Raw genomic sequence first — 21675 nt, 5'->3', positions numbered from 1 at the left:
TTCCACCTGTGTCCAATCACCTGCACCTCCCTAGTGTATTTAAGCTGTGTGTCTCCTGTCACTTGTCGCGTCATTGTCTATCGTCCTGGATGCGCTCGGTTCCTGTGTGCCTTTGTGCCGCTTGTTCCTGTGTGTGGTTTTGGCCCGTTGGCCTTTTGTGTTTTCCTTTTTGACTATTAAAGTATTTTTTGGTTAAGTCTGAGTCCTGAGTCCTGCCCTCCCCACGCATCCCCGACAGTGTCCCTCGTCTCTCGCCCACATCTCTCGTTCTCATCTCTTTGCTTCTAAAATCAAAACATGTTCGCCAAATGCAATTATAACATTCCTTATCTGGTAGATACATTGTTTCATTATGTTTTGGGGCTTTTTGCCTACATGGGATAAGCAGATATTAGACAGGACTTACTATATATTCTAACTACAGGAATAAGAAATCATTATTTACCTTCACAATACACTCGTTTACCTGATTGTGCAAATGAATAAACAACTGTTTGTTGAACCCACCCAAGCAGCAGCACTGCGACGGATCGGTACTTTTCTAGACCGTGAAACTTGCATTGCCCTTTGTGTGACACTGCGGCGCCCAGCGCAGAGCTGCTTAGTGGGAGTTTCATTCCTTCGTTCAAATGAGGCCACGTGAACAGGGAATTGATCGTATTTCGATGGGAGATAATAGACATCTCAGAAGGGCGTTTGTGTCTGGTGGAAAGTCGCTCAACTGCGGCAAAGTAGTGCAAAAAACCCCGACATGTATCATAGATGTGTCACGAAGTCTGAAAGAGGACAACATCATAATATACTACTGGACGTAAAATATGTTTCATGTCTGGCAAAATAATCGCATCAAGAATTCAGTTGTACAGTGAAATATTTTAAATCCTTTTCTTAAACACATTAGCTCTAGCATTACATATATGTAGTGTGTTGCTATAGTAACGGTTGCTGTACAAGGAAAGGGCCCTAATAAAATCTCCTGCAGTTGCCGCGAGTAGTGATGACATATCATGTTGCATTGGGGAGCCGTATCTGCCTCCGTAACAGCAGATGAACTCTGGAAGCATCCTATTCCACACTGCCACAGACGGGTTCCACAGAACACTTATTACGTTGTCAGCGGCGCGCTTTAAGAGGCGAGCACGGGGGCCGGGTCGACTTGTCCCACCGATGTGCAAATCAGCTCGCCTCACTTGCTGCCGCGGACGGGGGCCCGTCTGAGTGGATACTTATTACGCTGTCAGTGTTTTCTTTAGAGAGCGGCTCAACTGGGTTGAGTTGTTCAGATGAGCCCCCACTCCAAAAGGGGGCCAGTGTTTACTTCATCTGTGGAAGCATCAGGTGACCTTTAAAGGCCGCCATTGATGTAGCCCACTTTTGTGTGGTGTTACATGGACCACTGTGAGCTCATGTCATCCTCTCCCTGTTAATCTGTGGATCATAGTCCCCGTCTTCTCTACCTTTTGCTTTCTCCCCGTTGTCTTCAAGTCCTTTACCAGCGAGATGGCTTCTGTAGATCTGCTTTGATCTGGAAGAAAAAAAAGCATCTACTCTCCTGTCCAGCCCACATAATAATTTCCAGAAAGTGTGTAGATGACACGCTGTTTCAAAATGACGAAGAGAAGACATTTACATTCTATTTCCTCCCCCTGATAAAAACTGTTTTCCCTCAGAGCATTGTGAGGTTATCTCACTGATCAAGTGTCATTGGTCTCACTGTCGGTGAGCTCTACGCTACTTGTTCAAGCTGCAATATATGTGCTGATCCTACACAGGCAGCAGTTTAAAAACACATGACTTAATAATTAAAGGCTTTCCTCAGTGAAAATTATTTTCTTCTAAAACCCAGGGTTTTAAAATAAGACCTTTTTATTCAAGATTAGTTGATTTGATGATAATGTATTAATGTTGACATTGACAGAAGGTGTACAACTCTATACTGCTAAGACACATAATAATACTCACAATACTGGCAAATATTTCTGATTTCTGACCTTCAACTTCTCAAACTCAAACTGTTGAATATTCAACATAAAAACAAATATAATGCAATGTGTGTTTACCTGCTCCAGCATCACATAACAAGCTCCAGCCGGCTATTGTGCAACGTGACTGTTGGGAGGACTTGCCCACATTCAAGACATGCTCCGGTTTGGTGGAGGAAGTGCACGCTTACGGTTATCTTCTAAGTTTCATGTTTGTGTGATTCACAGTGGGCTGAGAACCTGACACAAGTAAGTTCCTTTACAGAGGAAATGCGTAGCTGAAGCAAAGATAATGGTCATCAAGAGCACCAGCAAAACCAAATTGTTTTTTATGAGAGGCTGCTAGTGATTAGTCTTGTATTTCCGTGTGCCGTGTCCGTCCTGTTATTACCTGAAACAACAGTGACGGTAAACCCTCAAACATGTGTTGCTTCACAAAAAAATGACTCCACTTGACTGGAAAATGTTAGTCCATGTCTCCCCACCTAAGTATTAAACTAACTGCTGAATGCGACAAGTTGACACATGCATGTTGTCGGCAATTGGCGAACGTCATTGTTAGACAGGCTGCCTGTAAGTCACCAAGTGAAACACAAGGTGAGGCCCATTGAAGAGGGCATTGAGCTTTGCAAATTTGTGATCAACGCTTTGTGGGTTTGGTTTGTCTGCGTTGGGCTCAATGCATGCATAATTTAAGGAAACATGATTTTATCAAATGTATCCAATTCTATGTCCAACCCATTAAACTAAGAGCTGTGAAACCGCATTCCCCCAATCAGCTTCTGAAGTAGTTTTGCTTGTTTGAAAGTGCTAAATTCAAAATTCGGAGCACATCTGTTGCCTCCACATGACTCTCAACGCGGCTCAGCCGCCGTCTCGCAGTTAACAGTACGAATGGCGCCAACAGTGCCAACGAAGGGGCCGGGATGTGAGACCTGACTTGTATAGGGCGAAACCAAAGGGCTGCTGGGACAGCGCCATAGGTTGGGATAACTTTATCGGCGGTAAGGATGAAGATGAAAAAAAAATAAGTCAACAGTGACAACATGGGTGATAAAATACTGACAAGTACCGTAAAAAAAGACAGCGGTAAAACAAAATCAGATATCCCACAAACACAGGCGAACGGGTGAGACGTTTGTGAAAGAATCAGTGAGGCTGTATGCTCACGGGGGTGATGCACACCTGTGTGGCCCAGTGTCTGCCACGACAACCACGAAGAGTTCACTCACGTCACAGCTTCCCCCCTCGGCCGCCGGCCATCCTGTCCCGCGGGCCCCGCCCCTCACGGACACACGGGAGGTTGTGCGACACGTGACTCCTCCGGGAAGGCGGAGCTGTTGACCGAACGAGCGTTTCAGTACCGACGGGTCCTAAAACCCCGCGCCGCGGATGCTCCCGGAGACCCGCCATTAGCCCTCAATTCAGGTGAGGTTTCTCTGTGTCTGTTTTTCTTCCTTTACAAAAGCAAAAGTCGGCAGTCGCCTCTGCTGGTGGAGCGTGTAGCGGGACGCGTGTTTACGTCAGTGGCTCCCTGCGCTTTTCCTCCTCCTCGGAGTCCGGCGGGGCCGCTGTTAATTCTGCTACACTTGACTTGTTTTCCTAATGTTCGTGTGGTTTCTTCTCAGTCAGCGGAGGGAAAGTAGAAATCGTTGCGCAACAGAAGTGGGGTGAATTTTTTAAAAACTGCCGACTAGTCGTGTTGTGCAACTTTTTTTACTCTGCCACTTTATAGATTTAATAACGTTAAGTGGAACTTCCGTGGCGTGAAGCTCGCGACATTGTTCCAAAACATGTCAGTTCGGAAAATGTACTTTTGTGTACAATGGACGACTAATGCCGAACGCGTTATCGCACTTGTGCCCGTTTGTCCGGGTTGCGCGGCGGGACAGAGCCCCCCGGTCGTAAGTGTCTTTCGCTCCCCGGCGAGAGGCTCGTGTTAACAGATGCAGCGGAGACTTTGGTCACCGTGTAATTACCGCGTGTTTATCAGCAGGTAACCGACGTCACGCGCCAACATGACACGTTCTAGTGCGGTACAACGTAGTTGTGTCCTGTCTGTGCAGATAGCTGCGCGCAACACTAACCTCTGCACACTGTTCTATAAATACCGCAGGCTGGAGGCTGTGTGTGTGCGTGTGCGTGTGTGTGTGTGTGTGTGTGTGTGTGCGTGTGCGTGTGCGTGTGCGTGTGTGTGTGTGTGTGTGTGTGTGTGTGCGGGCGGTGGAGGTTTGTGCTGAGGTTGAAGTGCCGCAGCTTTGGGTGTAAACTTGTGTCTTCATGATGTGTAAACACAAGAGAGCAGCAGCAGCGCGAAGGAGCTGGAGGCAGTTTCCCAGCTGGTGCTCTCCGATGTGCGTCCTATATAAAGCCTTTAAGTTGTTTAATACACATCTTCTGATCTATTCGTCTTTCTTAATTTTATGAATGAAAGCTAAAATAAAAGTGATTTCACTGCAGTCTGTCCATCTTTAGAAACAATGGATAAGAATCACTTAAAGTTGCCGAACCTGGATGAGATAACAGGTAGATTTGAACGAAGTACCCTTTGTTTCGCTGTAATAGATTTGACAGGTCTAAGTTAAGAATATGTTGAAGAATAAATGTTTTACGAAACATCCTTAATCAGTTTCTTCTCGTCCAGACAGCCCACTATTGACAGGTGTGTCTTTTTGAGCTAAACCTGATCTATGGTTATCTGGACAAAGAAGAGGTAATGGATTTAAAATAGTTTACTCATCTGAAAGCAGGTTTCAAACGTTGATGAATCTATCGGGCTTCCTTTTGGTCATCTCACCCATTCGGAACAATAAATAATCTTTTATTCGATATTGTTTCTCTTAACTTCCCCCATAACATTTCCAAATCGGAAGCTAGCTTTGGGCTCGCTGTGCCTCTGAGCCGCTAAGACTCCTTTCGGCCCTCACGAGTGGAAACTATTCCCTCAGCGTTACGAGCTCTGGAGGACTGCTGCTGCTACGCTCGTGAACTCCGGGCCCCACAGGAACAAGGTCACTGCAGCCTGAAACACATTTGGCTCAGCGTGCTCCTCCTGAAGGACGAGAGCCCAGTCCTGGTTGGAGCACAAGTAAAACAGGATCTTCTTTGTCCAAAGTCGTGTCTGTTATTCCTTTTTCGTGCCATCTGGGCGTCTCTTTGCACAAGTCAATAAGCTGCAGAAGACGTCTATGTTTCCAAACTGTTGATAATAGATTTTTGATATTATCTTACTTTATTTACCTTTTAATCCAATAGTTGAGCAAACCCTACGGGATTAGTGTCTCCTACACAAAGAGTTCACAGGTCTGTGTGGTTTGTGATGTTCATTTCTATGTTAATAAAGACCAACCTGCGTCGTTATAAGCTGCTGATGGGAACGATAAACACTTCAACCTCTTTTAACTGATCACTCTTGGTGCGTTTTTGCATATTTCTGCATCATTGAGTCTTTTTTAATTGGATTGTTTGGAACAGACAGTAAACACCAGGCATTTAAATTTCCCATTTTAAGCAGTTGGGGAAAATGTCACTCACTCAAACGGCACACACAGTTTAATCGCGCTAAAATGACTCTGTTAAACAACAAAATGGATTTGGGGATGAAAGGCACAGAGAGATGTTTAATCACTGTTAATGCGTTTCTCTGAGTGAGTGTCTTCTAAGAAACCCTCTTTGTGAATGAAACACCTGCAGTAAATTGAAGTCACCGCTTCACATTTGCAGTTTTCGTGTGTGTGCACATTTGTGGAACTAAAGTGTCTACTAATTATATATGGCTGGATTTGATGCACAGTCAATGGATGACTGCAGTGTCTGAATGCAGTTCCACGATACGAGGCAGAATAGATATACTCTAATTGTAAAATATCAGATCAAGTTCAGCCAAAGGAAGCTAGCTGCTATTGAAAACCCGCTTCACTGCTTTCAATCAGTGCGTCCTCCTCCCTTCAATGTCTCAGCAATAAAGATTCTCCTCTGGCACAGTTTAACTTTTACTTCTCCATCTCTCCTTGTAACACGGGCTTATTTGGCATCGGATTCAAATTGCAATTAAAAAGTGTTTTCAAAATGTATAACCTTCCAATGTCATTTATAACTCCTGAAGTCTTTGACATTAGCCAGAATGTGTCCATGGTGACTGCTGAGATTGAATAACCCCGCATAGGAGGCACGTCCAACCATGGTTAATGTTTCGGGCTAAACATCTCCACCATGCAGATGTCCAAATTCTATTCCAATTAGTGGCACTTGAAATGCCTCCGTGCAGACATTTAAACGCAATATTCCACTGTTGCCTGGGTTTGACAATGCAAACAGACCGGGAATGTGTTTGAAACAAAGGTCCCAGATGCCATCTGTTTATGTAGCCGCCAACCGTGCAGACTTTCGCTATTATGTCCACGTCAGTCTCTCTGTCGAAGCCCCTCTGGCCGTCCCTGTCTGCACGGTGCACATTCAGCTATACAATTTGCTCAATTTCAGTACTGTTGTTCTTATTTGTCCCGTTGCTGTTTGCAGCGTAAGGTGAAGATCTGTGTGGCGCCAATAGACACCCATAATTTAGCTTTAAAAAAACAAAATCTTTTTGTCAAGTCACTTAAACATTGCTATTGATAGTGTTTGAGATTCTTTCTTTAATCAGAAGTTCACTGCATAGGATATTCCTTTGGTAAACAACGTGCTTCTAACTAGTATTCTTTGATGTCTTAGCTTTCTGAACCAAATCAAGCCCATTTCCGATGGGCCAACCTTCGCATCCCGTCCTTTGTCGCATTAATCGATACAAATGGGAACTAATGCCACTGTTGTTCTCAGGGACAAATAAGGGGACAGGAGCCTGTAACGCACATTTGCCCTGTAGAAATGGGTGCACTGCCTGTTAGCGAGCTTCCTTTGGCCCGACTGCCAGTCAGCATATATTGTGCCCATGCGTCGTTTGAAATGCCACTAATACAACTCCAGGGAAATCCGTTGTTGCACCACAGTCTCTGAGAATACTGTTCTTTCCCCTGTCTTTCATCTAAACCAACCATTTCCACTTTGAGTTTACTGTCTTCATTTTCGGAGTAAACAGAATTACACAGCTACTTTTACATTACAGGTCATTTAGCTGACTTTTTATCCAAAGCGACTTACATTACATTTTTAACCCATGGCATTTTACATTTTTGCCTGGGGGAACAATTAGGGGTTAGGTGTCTTGCTCAGGGACACGGGGCAGCCGGGACTTGAACCACCAACCTTGCAGTTCCCAGCGCACCCTCTCTACCCCCTGCGCCACGTCTTTTCTCATTAGGCTTATTGTTGCGCAACTCAATAAGAGAAAGGGAGTTGGATATCGGCCAGAGGGACAGTGAAATGAGAAAAGAGGAAGATTCGAAGCAGTAAAAGGGACAGAGCGTTTAATGGATAACTGTACAGAAGCTCTCAGGCTCAACTGATGTGATTTGAGGCTTGATGAATCCTTGTGGTTACCCATTGAGTTAATGGCTGCAAAACATTCTCCCAGATTGAGTCCCCCGTACCCTTTTATGCCTCACAACTCCAATAATAAGCCCGTTTTAGCCCCTTTGTGCTCTGTGGGGACTTTGTCCAGACTTTGAACCCATCCTAGCCCAGTTAGCTTAAGTGTTGGAAGGGTTGGCAGTTGGGAAAGGCATCCTTGTTTGTGGACATGTTGTGGATGTCATGCTAATGGTTACTAATTGAGTCTATTAATGGCATTGTCGTGTTGGATACGAGGTGACGGGATCCTGTGGTGCTCACACTCAACCAGCAGGACTGTGCAAACTGTCCCACCAGCTTCCCCCCCGTGCCCCCAATCAGGGGCCTCAATGAACAGCTGTCGTGTTGTATGTATGATAGTAAATATGAAATGAAGCGCAGGTTGACAGTTTATTTTTGTCTTCATACTTGCAAACTCAACGCTTTTCGCCAAATTTGCCGTTTTGGAATCTACAAAGCTCATCCACGTGATTCGTGTAGATCTGAAGAGTTTTTATTTGGGAGGGGGGTGAAGTGGCCGGCCGGCGTTTCTGAGATTGCAATGAGACTTTCTCGCTTTCCGAATCCTCTCGGCAACTTTCTGCCATAAGCGCGAAGCAGTTACTGTCCCCACGCAGCAGACTGCAGTCACACACGTCTCCGTGTCCAGACTGACAATGAATTGTGCGTGCGCAAAATCTTACAGCGTCCATTGCAATTATGCTCATTAGATGATGCATTACGCTTGTGTCTTTTAATAGTTTGAAAACTGATGTGACGTTTTGTTAGAGAGCTCCTCTACTAAATGTTCCATGATTTGCAAGAAAGCCATTGCACAGTGTCCTTCGGGGCAGTTTTACAGTATATTGGGAGCAGCATCTTTCACCTTTTTATATATATATATCTATATGTGCGTTGAAGTTATTATTCAGTTATTTATGTGTATTCATTGGATCAGTTTCACTGAAAGTAACATTACTAAATAAACATAAGAAAGGTGGATTCACTTGACAGTGTTTTCCCATAAAAATATTTTTTTAAACGTTTGATATTTTTACTTTGAAAATTCTGGCTATTTAAATATTTCTCTCACATGAATATCGCCGTATCACAGTTGCTGTTTTCCCCAATCCATCAGGTCCAAGGACGGCAATGATATAGTATGATTTTGTTGCGTTTTGTTTGCCATACCTGTCTGTGCACAACGCTGCAAAGCCCTAAAGCAAACGTTGCTTCTGAACCACAGGATGAACTTAAACGTGACACAAGTTCAAAGAATTTAAGCTTGAGCAGTTTAGTGTGACTCCATACACTGGCTTTGGGTTAAGAGTTTGAAAGCTGCTGTGGTGTTTCATGTAGAAAGGACATAGGACACAACTTGCTTTGTGCAGAATTACAGATTACTAAAGGTTGACAGAGATAATTAACAACGGATTTGCTGAGAGAACGTTACACACGCGGGTTAAAGAGTGAGAGTGACATGGAAGGAGTGCCAGCAATAAGGAAAGGGAAGTCAAGTGGGCTTTTGCCATTTACGGTGCTTGGCAAGCTGCACGGAAAGATGCTACTTCCTGCTTTTTATTAGACTCTGAATAGTTGGCCTTTTGTTGCCAGGGTAACAATGCATGGGTGTTTGGTTTTCCATGAGCAACAGACGTGTGTGTGAGTGAGAGAGTATCACCGCTGTATCCCTGTCACTACCGCAGGGCAGCTGACAGTGTGCCAAGCGACAAAAGGGCGGAGTTATCCGGAAAATGCCTCGCCATGTGAAGATGTTGTCGCACACACATTGTTCGCTATTGAAAGTCAAGATTCCATAGCTGCCATGTCAATGAACCATGCTGTGCTGGGCATGCGGCTTTGTTGTGATGTGCCATTACAACATGTCTCTCCCAAGTTTTACAGGAATTCTCTCTCACCCTCTCAGCATTTCCCCCCCAAACCGAAACACTAAACATACTTATAGAGTTTCAGCTGTTTCGGTTTGAGACAGCCCAAATAAGCGAAGCTTACTTCACTCCACGTTGTCTTTTGTTTCTTTTCTGTACCCTCATGCAGGGAGAACAGATGCAGACATAATCTCTTCAATAGAAGCCGCGTAATGTTATTGAGGTGAGGGGTAAAGTTTCCCGGCTAGAGTTAGCCACAACTGCATTTTTCAAGAATGTGTATTTATTTTACAAACAACACTTGTCTGTATTCAAATAAATTCTATACATTTCAGCCTGTCTTCAACCACTAATTTGTATGGATGATGCACAAGAAATGTCAGGCATGTTGCCGGTACACAAGAAATGTAATCCATTGTTATATCCGCACATTTAATGGTGGTTTTGGTGGCAGCGCGATCACCACGTTCAAAAGCCGTGTCAGTCATTTTACAAAAATAAAAGAGAATTTACGTGAGAATGCAGCACAGCAGAATGACTCGTGCTTAGATTGTAGAGTCCTAATAGCAGATATTCTCCTTGGAGGCGGGGCCTGCAGGCGTGTGCGTTTACACGGCCGCTGAGTCGGCAGAAAAAAATATTAGCATTGTATGTTTCTGGAAAAACAAAAGAAGTATGTTGGCTGTCTATGTTTTTGAACTAAATATCATAGATCTGTTTTATACCAGCCTCATATCACTTCATTACCTGAGCTTGACTACAAAGCGCTCGGAGCTACTGGTTTTAACTTTATAACAATGAATAACCCACAACTAACGCTTTTTTAACAGCGTAAAACACCACGACACAAGATTATGTAACACATGAACAATTTGTAACACTGATAACTGTATATCTATAAAATTTAAACCGCGCCGTCGCTACTTTAAGAAATGGAAAGGAGCGACGCAGCGACCAGAGATGCACCAACACAACACAAGAGAGGAGCTGTCTGCTGTTTGGAGTGTTTCTGGTTTAAAAAAAAAGCTTTTTCAAGCTGCTGTTATTGCCTCTGGTGGCAACACTAGCAATTTACTCCATCACCAGCAGGCGGTGAACTGCTGTGATTGATGTGGTGTCCTGGACGGATTCACGCGCAAACATGAACAAGCCACGTTACTGCTCGTCCTTTCATGCCTGACCGGTGTCACTTTGTCTCCTCAAACAAGTGCTCACTGTGCCGTCGCCTCCCTCGGCCCTCCCTTCACCTCGGCCTTTGAGCTCTGCTCCGCTATCCTTTAGATCACAAAAATATTCTGACCTGTCATCAGTAAGATGATCAATGAGCAATGATTTTAAGATAAATACTCTTTTGTCTGTTTTTACAACGAATCGGAACGGGGAACATGTCAATCAATTGCATACTGCCGACGCTGCTAATCCCACTCGCCGGCTGAATTATTCATAGTCAATTAGGGCTGAAGCTGTCTTCTCGGCTCAAGTGCATTTTCAATGATTCATTTCATGAGCAGCGCACAGAGTCTCTTAATTGTTGTTTACCGCTTGCTGCCCGACCACATGTTATTTTTATGCCGTCGTGATTACTCCCGGCAGCGCTCGGAGTGCTTGGGAAACGAAGTCCATTACGTGGGTCCTGAGAGCGGTTCTGTGATGTGTCGTGGAACGTTTCCAGGCTCCGAAGTTTAGCTGCTCGAGTCCAACTGTCAGCCCGCGATCAAGACGACCATCTGAACATTCGGGCTCCCTCGTGGGCCGCAGATATGAACTGCAGCTGTGAACGTTGAACAAACGACTGCTGAAATTCGGCATATTTATAAGGCTTGTGCGACCCACCTCTAGGTCCACAACCCAGAGGATTTTGGAATGACAACGGAATGGAGACCCTTCAATGCTAATGAAGGAGCTGGGCCTCTTGAAATCACTGCTGGGTTTTAAGGACTGTTTTTCTCCTGCGATGATTCCGGATTAGTGAAATAAGACCCTGTCGACTCCTGGCAGCAACACTGTTTCCATGAGTTTATTGGGCCATGCAATGTTTGCACCGTCTTTCCACTGGACTCATTTGTTTGACGGTAATTCAGTTCAACAGCTTAGAAGTTACGGGTACTTTGTGTGTGTGTGTGTGTTTTCGAGCATGTACACACTTCATCTTGGCATCTGTGGTGTTTGTAGTGACCGATTGCAGCGCTCATCAGCCCTGTTGGAAGCGAGCGTTCGCTTTTGCCCTTTAGCGTTGGGGAACCAGAGGCTTCCCTGTGTGTGTGTGTGTGTGTGTGTGTGTGTGTGTGTGTGTGTGTGTGTGTGTGTGCGCGCGCATGCCCCTTAAAGCTTTGATTGCCCAACACACATACAGACCAGTATAAGACGTTTTCTTCCTCTTTCCCTTCCTTCATGACTCTTGAGATGATTCCAGGTCCTCATGTTTGCATTTGATTTACAGGTAGGAGCCTTTTCTGAAGACACTGACCTCCGTGTGGAGCATTCAATCCGTGGGAGTGAACATATATTCATGTCACGTTGTATTCATCGTGTTTATAGCCACACTGAGAAGGTTTCTCAACAGCGTCGGTGCATGTTTGAATCACTTTTATTTCGCTAAGGCACTTTCCAAAGCTTCGCCTGGGTGGGTGTGGTGACAGCGCTGCTAGTAAAGTTAAATGATCTAAACACGCCATTACATTAGTGAATCCAGATGGCCCAAATGAAACCATATTTATTTGATACAACAATCTGAAACCAAGAGCTGTTTTGCATTACTCCTTATTTACTGTTCTCCAATGATTAGTATGAGTTAGTATTTGTTGGACTTGGTTTTCAGCATCAAACAATCAACAAACCTCTTCATCTCAGAGGAGTTGTGTTGAGTTTTGGCCCCAGGGAGGAATAAAAGGTCGAATGAACACGTGTACAATAAGCCTGCCATGTCTGTTTTAAAGAGGTCTAGCTTCTCTCTTCCGTATTAAAGCCCTTTTTCTTCATTTCCCTCTCAGAGCCGGATTGGAAGGGCGCTCCGCTGAGGCCTCCGCCTGTGGCTCAGGTGTGATGAGGTGTTAAGAAACAACCGCTCTGTGGCCCCCCCCCCCCCCGCGCGCCGCCCCCGGCTGACTCGGCCCCTGGAAAGCGCATGGTGGTGAGCACGGCCTCCACGGAGGTGCGCTGACACCGCCCACCTCTCCCTCCCCGGTCAAGTCCACCTGGCAACGGTTACCGCGACGATGAGCTCTCATAGCCGCTCAGGTAGGAAGTGATAATCGTTGAAGGAACGTACAAGAGAAGCTCTTTTGCTCTTCTCTGCACGTGTGATGGCGTTTCCAAACGCCTACTAAACTAATGTTTGAATATTTATACTGACGTAGTAAGTGTTTACATTTGTTCATTTTAAGAATTGCCTGTGCCGTGTCCTACAGTGGAATTCCAGCGCTTCTTCATTCTCACAATTTTACTACATGTTTAATCAATAAAAAGAGTTAGTGAACGACAAAGCACTTTATCAGGCTTATCTCTGTTTGACGCAGCGTTGTGCACACATGTATGCCTCCTTTGAGAACCAGATTGCTTGTTCCATTCATTTGTAACAAATAGTAATCGACCCCTTAAGCCAGTACCCATTCTTACAGTAGCCGAAGCTGAGATACTTTTACGATACTGCTGATTTGTAGCCTCTCCCATTTTTGAAGAGTTTGTTCACAATTTGATTACGCCTTGACGGACGGACCAAACCTTAATTGAGCCTTTTCTACAAGTGCGCGGCCAAAACACTGTGTCCCTCCCGGCAGTGTCTCACAGGGCCGGTGTTTGTCCGAGTGTGTAGTTTTGTAGAATGGATTCCCTGGTCTGCTTGACTTGACCAGTGTGGCCCGGTAACCCCCTCCTCCACGTTTCTAGTTCTTCTTAAATCACACCCGCAGTGTGGATCCGGCTCTTCCTCTTTCTCAACTGCTGACCAAAGTGGACAAATGGCTAATTGTGTGTCCTCCCCTTTACCCACCATGCTTTGGCCGCCGAGGGGTCGTATTCAACTTAATGATGTCACAGCCATTGAGGGACCGTTGCGGCGCTGCTGCTGTGTGTCTCCATGTGGTCCGTTGGCATCGCCTTCTTTTCTCTCAAACAGCGAGTGCAGACATGTTGTTGTCCCAGCCAAAGCGGGTTGCGTCAGAATGGTGGTTTCAGGCCATCCAGATAGATGTGAACTCTGGCACAGGCCAAAGATATGTGGGATACTTTTTCTTTCCTAAATAGATTGTGTTATGTAAGACGAACCTTGGAGTTGGATATGATTTCCCTTTCGTTATTTTCCTCCTACGTAGATCATTTCCACGCTCTGTACTCACAAGTTTCTTTCCTGTGTAGGATTCAAATTTAGCTGGGATCAGTTTTAAAAAGTGAGATTTATTTCATCAGCTGACCTGCTTTTGCGTTGAGCAATTCAAAACAATAAATAAAAGAAAAAGTCATCTCATCTGGATTTCAGTAAGAAAGGGAACCTTCTTTTATGCGTTCACAATGTGTCAATTAATGGATGAACATAATCGCACTCATGATTTCTGGTGATTCACTGTGAAGCCAACCTTTATAATATACAACACCAAAAATAGCCCAGTTGAAGTTCTGTTGAAATCCTGCACTGAGCCAAAACATTCCAACTGCCAGATTTTCCCCACCCAGAGGAGCTCCCGGTATTAAGAAAGGAGCTTTCACTCCTCGGTTTCACCTCCTGTTAGCATTTTCCCCTTGTCGCCCTGCTGTCTGTGTGCACTTCTGCTGAGCCCTTTTCCATGTATGACAGATCATCGTTTCCCATTCTGAAAACGGACCATTTCAGAGCACTGAAGGCCCCTTTTGTCCGACTTTAACTTGGGTGGCAAATAAGGCTGGCATGTTGGCATGCTACTTGGCATTTTCAAGCTAGTTTTTACGGCCTTGGAGCCAGAGCTAGAACCAACATACACACGCACACACAGACAAATTCACACACACGCACACACGTACACAGACACCCCCCCCCCCCCCCCCTGTAATCGGTGGCAGGGTCCCGGCGGAGGGGGATCTTCTGTCAATAAATGGCCACGCAGCGCGACTCCCCGGCCTGGATCCCAGACACAGGCCGGGCCCCCGGCTGCTGCTGCCGCGTTGCTGGTTAAAACCCCCTCTGAGGCCGGTAGCGATGCAATGGAAGACTCGTGCAGGGATCAGCAGCGCTTGGGATTGTTTAGCGGTCTTACTTTAACTAACGTCCTGGAAAGACCCCGACCTCTTCATCTGTTTTTTTGTATTCGCGCGATGCTCGGACTTAAGGAGGTCGTAGAGAAGCTGCCATTTTTGATTTTAGTTTATTTTCTTCTGCAGAATCCACACGTTTTTCCAACTTTCGACGCCATGCACGCAGAAATGTCGAGGAACGGGATGGCGGCCGCTACGAGGAGCTGGTTTTTAAAATAAACAAGAGTTGCACCTCCTCACTTTTCAGAGTCTTATTCACACCGCTGAGCTGCGGCAGATGGTTGTGAATTATTCATGGCAGGTTTTTTGGGGGGTAAAAGTATGGCCATGTGTAGACTTTTCTATCCCAGAGATTGTTAAGTATCGGAGGGAAGTGGAGGAGTGCTGGAAAGATGTAGTGTACACAGCTACGGCTGGATCACCCCCCTTCCTCCATTGTGATCGAATGAGCGCTCTAACATCATTAAGCAGGATTAAAGTCTATATTTTTTTACTGTTGTAAAAAAAAAAAAAGTTTCTCACAGCAGTCACATTTCTCTTTTTTTGTATCACACTTTTGCAGCCGTGTCTACCTATTGGGTGCTTTGAAGATCTAAAAAATTCAGAGATGTGATCCTAAAGCTTTTCCCCCGGTGACCCTTTTCCCCGTCTTCTCTCTGTCCCCCGGTTTTAATCAGTGACTGTAATAAGGCCTCCCAGTGGGAGCTATCAAAAGCCTGCAGTGGTGGATTAGAGGAGAGTGGCTGGTGTCTGCGCGGACCCGCCTACTGGAAAGTGAAGCGTAATCTTCAAAAAGGGAGATTAACCCCTGCTGGCCCACGCCGACGATTCCCCCGTTCACAGGGGCCATCGTCACAGGGAAGAGGGTGTTAATTGATATGTTTTAGTCGGGACGTGAAGAAAAGTTGCTTTCAAGGCGACTGGAGTCCACCGAAGCAGGACGATAAGTCAAGTAGGGCTTATTAAGGAGAAGTTCTTTAAGAAGGTTCTTCTAGCGTGAGCGATGCCACTGCTGTCTAGATTGTCCAAAAGAGCCGGCGGGGACACAATAGCGCTCCCCTCCTATCTGTGTTTGATGCATTTGAGTGCTGCAGAACTGTTATTGTGCACATTTATCCTTGGCTCTGCAAAATTCTTTCTTTATTTTTTGTTCCTCCGTGGAAAGACGGATGGGACCGAGAGTTGAACCAGACTAAACAGAGGCCCTTTTTAAGAGAACAATGGAAGCTGCTGTGGAGAAATAAGATTACTGCCTCATTATTGTCTTTTGCGCCACAGTTTTTCCAGAATATTCCATTCAAGTAATCTCATTGCCAGATGAAACAAGTGTGCAATTTAGCCTTTGGAAGAATTTATTTAGCGTTCAAAGCTTCGCTTCTGCCGGAAGAGAAGCTCGGAATTAAATTACGGTTTTGTGCTCAAACTGCTCTTCTTTCAAATAAAAAAAAATAATCTTCCTTTTCAGCCATTTCACTGTTGACTATTCAATGATTTCATGGCTGATTTGGTAGCTAAATTAGGCAACTGTCGGGGAATTCTCTCACTTGCCTTTTGTGTGAAGTTGCGCTGGCTGGATTTTAGCACACCGGTCAGCAAAGTAGGAAAGACAACTCGGCGGATCTTTACAGCAGAAGCAAAGGTTTGGTTATTATTGGGGCTCTGAGACATACAGTACACGCCCGCTGCAGTATTTTTTATTTTAGCTGACGGCGCACACGAGCACGGCTATCGACTGCAGGACTCTGCTGTCCACTCTGTAACTGATAAAAGAGATTTAGAACATGCCAGACGAGGGGGACGCACAAGGTCACGTTCCCTCTGTCCCCGTCTGCCTCCTCTGAGCGGCCAGCGCTCCGGTAACGTAAGGACAGAGAATCCCAACGTGTCCCGTCCGGCTGGGAGGTGCAGCCCGCTCGCTGGGTTCAACGGGGGACAGCCATTGAAAAAGGGGAAGCGAGGTCAGGTGGGGTCTCTGGGGATGTAATCCTCCCGCTTCTCTGAACAAAACGAAATCAGAAGTTCCCAGGAGCTACACAGTCCCTGTTAGGAAGTGCTCAGTGCACCCGGGGTCTCCCAGGGCAGAATGAACTTTTCCAAGGACTAATCCGAGGATAAGCCCTGAAGAGGCCTACAAACTGACCGTGCGTGTGCTGATAATACACAAAATGTGTATTGGCATCTGTACTAACGGTGATGATGTTGTGATATAAGTATTTGGCTCTTGCCTTTCAGGCAAGTTTTTAAAAAATGTCAGCTTTAATAATCTGAAAAAACAGTAGTAAGCTTTTCAACCTTTCTCATGGGGATCATTTCTATTTGCATATCATCTATTTGTGTGTGTGTGTGTGTGTGTGTGTGTGTGTGTGTGTGTGCCTGGTACTGTATGATAACATCATTGTCCTTTTTTAAACATCATCTCCGTATCTTCAATATCACTATTCACATTCCAGCCCACAACAGTAACTCCTCTCATGGAGCGCTTTGGTGAGTTATGGTAATTAGGGATTAAAAATTCCCTCGTCACTCATGGTGATTACCGGAGGCTCAGCGGTCAGACATGCTGCTCAGCCAGCAACAGCTGGTACGGCACAGTAGGACCCAGATTCCAAATATATCTCTTTTATAATACTGTACTTCTGATAATGGTTCAAATCCTTAATATCGGCGCAAACCATAATTTACTGTCTGATCCGGATCCAAACTCTGCAGTTCTATGCAGGCCACTGGAGGATAAAGGAAATTGACTGACATGCCAACTCTTTACTGAAAGCAGAAGGAGAGATAGATAGCGAGAGTAAACGTAGCGCTGCTGCTTAGAAGTCGGCACTGCGGGAAGGCCTCCTGTGGATCGGCAGATGAGCATCCTCGTTATTGAAATAGCGTCCACACAAGGAAATGGGTCTCGGATGTAATTAGCTGTCACAAACCTCTACTGTATTGGACCCAATGTCAACGTGTGACACCATATTTAAATACTACATTTCTTCTGAAAAAATATATCTATTCAGCCGTCAAATATAGGCAATTTATCTATAATACGTGGGCTATGTACTTCCTTATTTAATAGTGTTTTAATAAAAAGAATAATTCCATTATCAGAAGGACTTAGTTGCCACAAGGATTTAAAAAAATGATAAATGATGAATTAAATGATTCAACGCAGACTGATCATAGAATGTGTTTCCCTCGTATTATTCGACACTTAATAGTTCTTGAGGACATTTTGTGGTTGTTTCTTACAGTAACTGCTGTTGCATTACCCTCTTTGGCTGAAGTACGCATCTGAACACTACTGGTACTGTACTCGTATTGACACGCTGGATCGTTGTTGACTTCATTAAGTGAAGCTGCTGTTTATTTGTCTGCTTTGTAGTAAATTCACGCGTGTTGTTTGTACGTGCTGTTGTGTTTTTTAACATTTTTTTATACAACTGGATAGGACCAAATACGCTGGTTTGGATCCAGCTGGTCAGCTGATGACATCCAGTCAATGCAGCGTAAATCGTCCCCCGAGGGGCAGTTGAATAGTCCCCTGTCGATTGTTGGTGTGTGAAAGACGGTATCGAACCGGCATCAGTTCGTCGGTTTTCATCCCACGTCTTCAGCCGCTGTGCTGCGTCTCGCCTCGCCGGCTCACTTTGTGCGTTTCCTTGGCGTCGTCCATTCTGAATCCTTGACAGTTCTTATCTTGTCTCTTTGCCCTTCCCCCTGACAAAGCACATGACCTTCTGAGTCAGCCTCAAATACTTTGAGCTCAAAGTGACTTCAGTTTCCTAGTGTTTTTACTGACATCGGTGTGGCCATCTGCAGCTTTGAGTGACCATCTTCCTGTCGGAGAGTCGGACCTCCTGTCGTCCCGTGTTGGTCAGACGGAGGCCCCAGCGCGACCCCAGCGCGACCCCAGCAGGGCGACCCGAGCAGGGCGACTATGGAGCTGGCGGCTCGGCTGTCGAACCATGGGAGACCATAACTGGACGCCCCTGCCCTTCCTCAGGTGGACTCCTGTGGAACTTGGTTGTGTGAATGTGTGTAATTTGAAGGTTCGGTTTTATTACAGTATTTGAAATGCCTGCTTGATGAACATCCCTTGGATAAGATCCCTTGTCAGACTTTTAACCTTTTTATAGTTGGGGAACTATCAAAGGAAATTCAAAGTTTAGGTTTTGACTCCTTTCCTGAAAATTTACAGTTTAATGAGCCCACACTTCCGTGACAGGATTAAAATGTTTGGGCTGAACATACTGCTGTTCTGGAGTATGCAAAGTGTAGAGTTGACGTTTCAGGTATATTTAGTCTCATAGTGACCTTCAAAGACCAGATGAAGAAAAAACACCTCCGTCCTGCTCTGATATAGACATTACATCACTGTTCTGCTTCCTGTTTTCTTGGCGTGATCTCTGTCAGATAGTATTTTCACTCTTTTAGACCCGAATCAGCATAAAGAGATAAAAGCCAGCGTTTTTTTGGTACTTTTTATAGTTCAGGAAGAGCCACACAGTGGATGCTGCTAAGGCTGTTTTATAAACTAGCTGATTCTGTAAATAATCTTCAGCCACTGATGAACAGCCGGTGGATAATGAGCCGTGCTTCTCTTCTGTCCCCATCGCTAAACCCTTTAAACTTCTCCCCCTGGTATCTTACTCTCGTCTTTTCGCAGCTCCTCCGGCGTCTGGAGCTGTGAAGCATCAACATTATACCTCACGGGTCGTCACTGGGATAATATTAGTTTCACCACGTCGACAGTGGCCTGCTGATGAATGGTTGCTATTGAGACACATTGACAATGGACGCAATGCCACATTTGAAGCGGTTAGTTGTGAGATGTTCACTCTACCGTTGTTGTCAAATAGATTTAGTTGTCTCTTTGTGTTCACATCTATTCGTTGCATCAATACATGCGGTTTTCATCGACAGCCCCGTCAGCTTCAGATTACAAACTCACTCGATTATGTAATAAACCTGCCGTGAATGTCCACTGCACGTGATCCCACGGTATGCGTCTTAAAGTGTCCCAGCACCACCGTCCCCTGCAGTCCCCCCCCCCATTAACACAACACAGCGAGCTCATTACTTCAGCGTTCAGGGGCTGCGGCCTGTTGGATGAATGGGAAAGCGAGGGCGCGCCGTAGATAAATGAGCCTGGTGGTGACACGCTAGTTGAGTGACACGCTAGTTGAGTGACACGTAGCGCTGCCCATGACCTCTGGAGCCGTTCAGCTCGTCGCTGAATTTGGTTTGTGTGTCCCGATGGCTTTGTTCTTCCTCTCTCTCTCTCTGAGCATTTGCTTTAAAGCACCTTCATAGTGGACGGTTTGTAAGAAAGAGCTCCCTCGCCTTCCTCGCCTATCTGACGTCTGAAAAGCGTCTCCCCTTTGTCGCCCTGACGCTGGTTTGGCCTTTGTGGTCACGTCTGCCAGGCTCACTTGCACACGATTGCGCCGCGGAGCTGATACCCTAATGAGCGTCCGTGCGATGACGAGTGTTGAGTGAGCGTTTCACTCGCATGGAAAGTCCAACGGAGAGGCTGACACAACACGTTGCACACGCAAACGCCGCTCCGCCCGTGGGAATCTTCACTTGGCCCGAGGACGCTCTCCCGTTGGAGGGGTTTTGGGGGGCGTGGGGGGGCAGTTGTGTAGTTTGGAGCAAGCATGCTCGGCAGAAAGCAACACTGTCTTAAACTGAGGTTATCTAATCACCTGAAGCAGGAGGCCGCGGGTTTCTCACATCACGTCAAGCGGGGAGACTTTTTTTGGTTCAAATGATTTGACAGCAAGATCTGTTGAACGGTTCTTGTTCAACAGTCAGTAACAGTCAGTAACTGTCCTGTGAACGCCACAACATCTTGTGAAACAAAAAACACCAACCTAGTGTGAAGTTACCAAATGATGTAGTAGTAGTTGTAGAACTAGTAGCAGTAATTTGACTAGAAACGTTTGTCCCCTTTGGTTTTATTTTTGGTCTTTCTCAATTTCAATTGTAGTTGTAGTTGAGTTTTGAAAAGCTTTGAACAGCTTGTGAAATCAAAAGATATATTCTAACCTGTTTAGCAAAAATATTGCAAAAGACTATTGTTTTTTTTCTTTTGATCAGGCATTTAGATGATTGACATTCATTGCAACATCAATCGACTGAACACCAGAAATCCATTTTGAGAGCCATTTGTTGCAACCTGTCCAATTCAGAAGTACTGTAAGTAAGAAGTTAATCGTCTACATTTTCCCATTTGGAATTTCCACGCCGCTATTGCTTTACTTTCTGATGAGAAACAAACAGTGTTTCCACAGAAGCCAGCACTAATAAATGCATCTGTATGGGAGCTAATGCGGCGTACGGTAAGTGTTATTAGTGGCTGGACACAGAGGAGGGAAAGATAGTTGCGCTTTTTTGATCTATTAATAGACACTATTAATAGTGTCCCTGAGTGTTTTCCTCTCTCACAAATGTATTCACACATTAATTTAGAGAACAGAGGACAGATTGTTGCAAGCACGGATCTAATGGGGCCCCCTTTCCTCTTTTGTCTACACCAGACACACAGCAGCCTCATGCCAAAACACAAACAAACCACATCACAGGGCAAACTCTCTGCGGAGAGCGCGCTCAAGATTATGTCCTCTAGGTATTTAATTGCATTATTCGTGCTATAAAGTGGATTGTCACGCTTCAAGTAATTTCATGCCTGAAAAGAAAATCGTCGACCCTTCAGGACGTTTTGGACCGCTGCATAGCAAAAAGATCCCAGCACATAGTTTATGACTATGATTATGGTGGACCTTTTTTTAATTTCTAAACCTGTACTATTGCTTTAGGCTCCCCGTGGGCCGTGACTTTCACCATAGGTCGGCCTAGTGATGTCATGAGCTGGTTTTACGTCCACAGAGGATCAAGGCAGGCTGTAACATGACCCAATGAAGCAAAGACCCTGTAATAAGATGACGGTGGTCCAAGACGTCCGAGGTCACGCTGGCTGGGGGACGTCATGACCAGCGCCGCATGTAAGGGCACTCAATGTTGATGAACGACTTCCACTCTGTGGAATTTTACCTTCATCAAGTGAAAGCGCCACATTATTATTTCGTCATTGTTGCAGGTGA

At 45.3% G+C, this 21675-nt stretch overlaps 1 protein-coding gene across 3 annotated transcripts in view; it reads left to right on the top strand.

Moving 5' to 3' along the window:
- Positions 1–3271: 3271 nt before the first annotated feature.
- hdac4 (histone deacetylase 4) overlaps positions 3272–21675 on the top strand; it is a 93155-nt gene continuing 74751 nt past the window's right edge. For all 3 annotated transcript variants that reach the window (XR_013453125.1, XM_078091411.1, XM_040201305.2), the window contains exons 1-2: positions 3272–3410; positions 12346–12592. Coding sequence is in view for 2 of the 3 variants with exons in the window: in XM_078091411.1 (XP_077947537.1) it covers positions 12571–12592 (22 nt within the window). In the remaining variant the exon portion in view is untranslated. The remainder of the gene's footprint in view (positions 3411–12345; positions 12593–21675) is intronic.

This window comes from Gasterosteus aculeatus, chromosome 16 (genome assembly GCF_964276395.1).
Source record: "Gasterosteus aculeatus chromosome 16, fGasAcu3.hap1.1, whole genome shotgun sequence".
NCBI classification, from domain to species: Eukaryota; Metazoa; Chordata; class Actinopteri; order Perciformes; family Gasterosteidae; genus Gasterosteus; species Gasterosteus aculeatus.
This window is presented reverse-complemented; position numbering and strand designations above follow the sequence as displayed.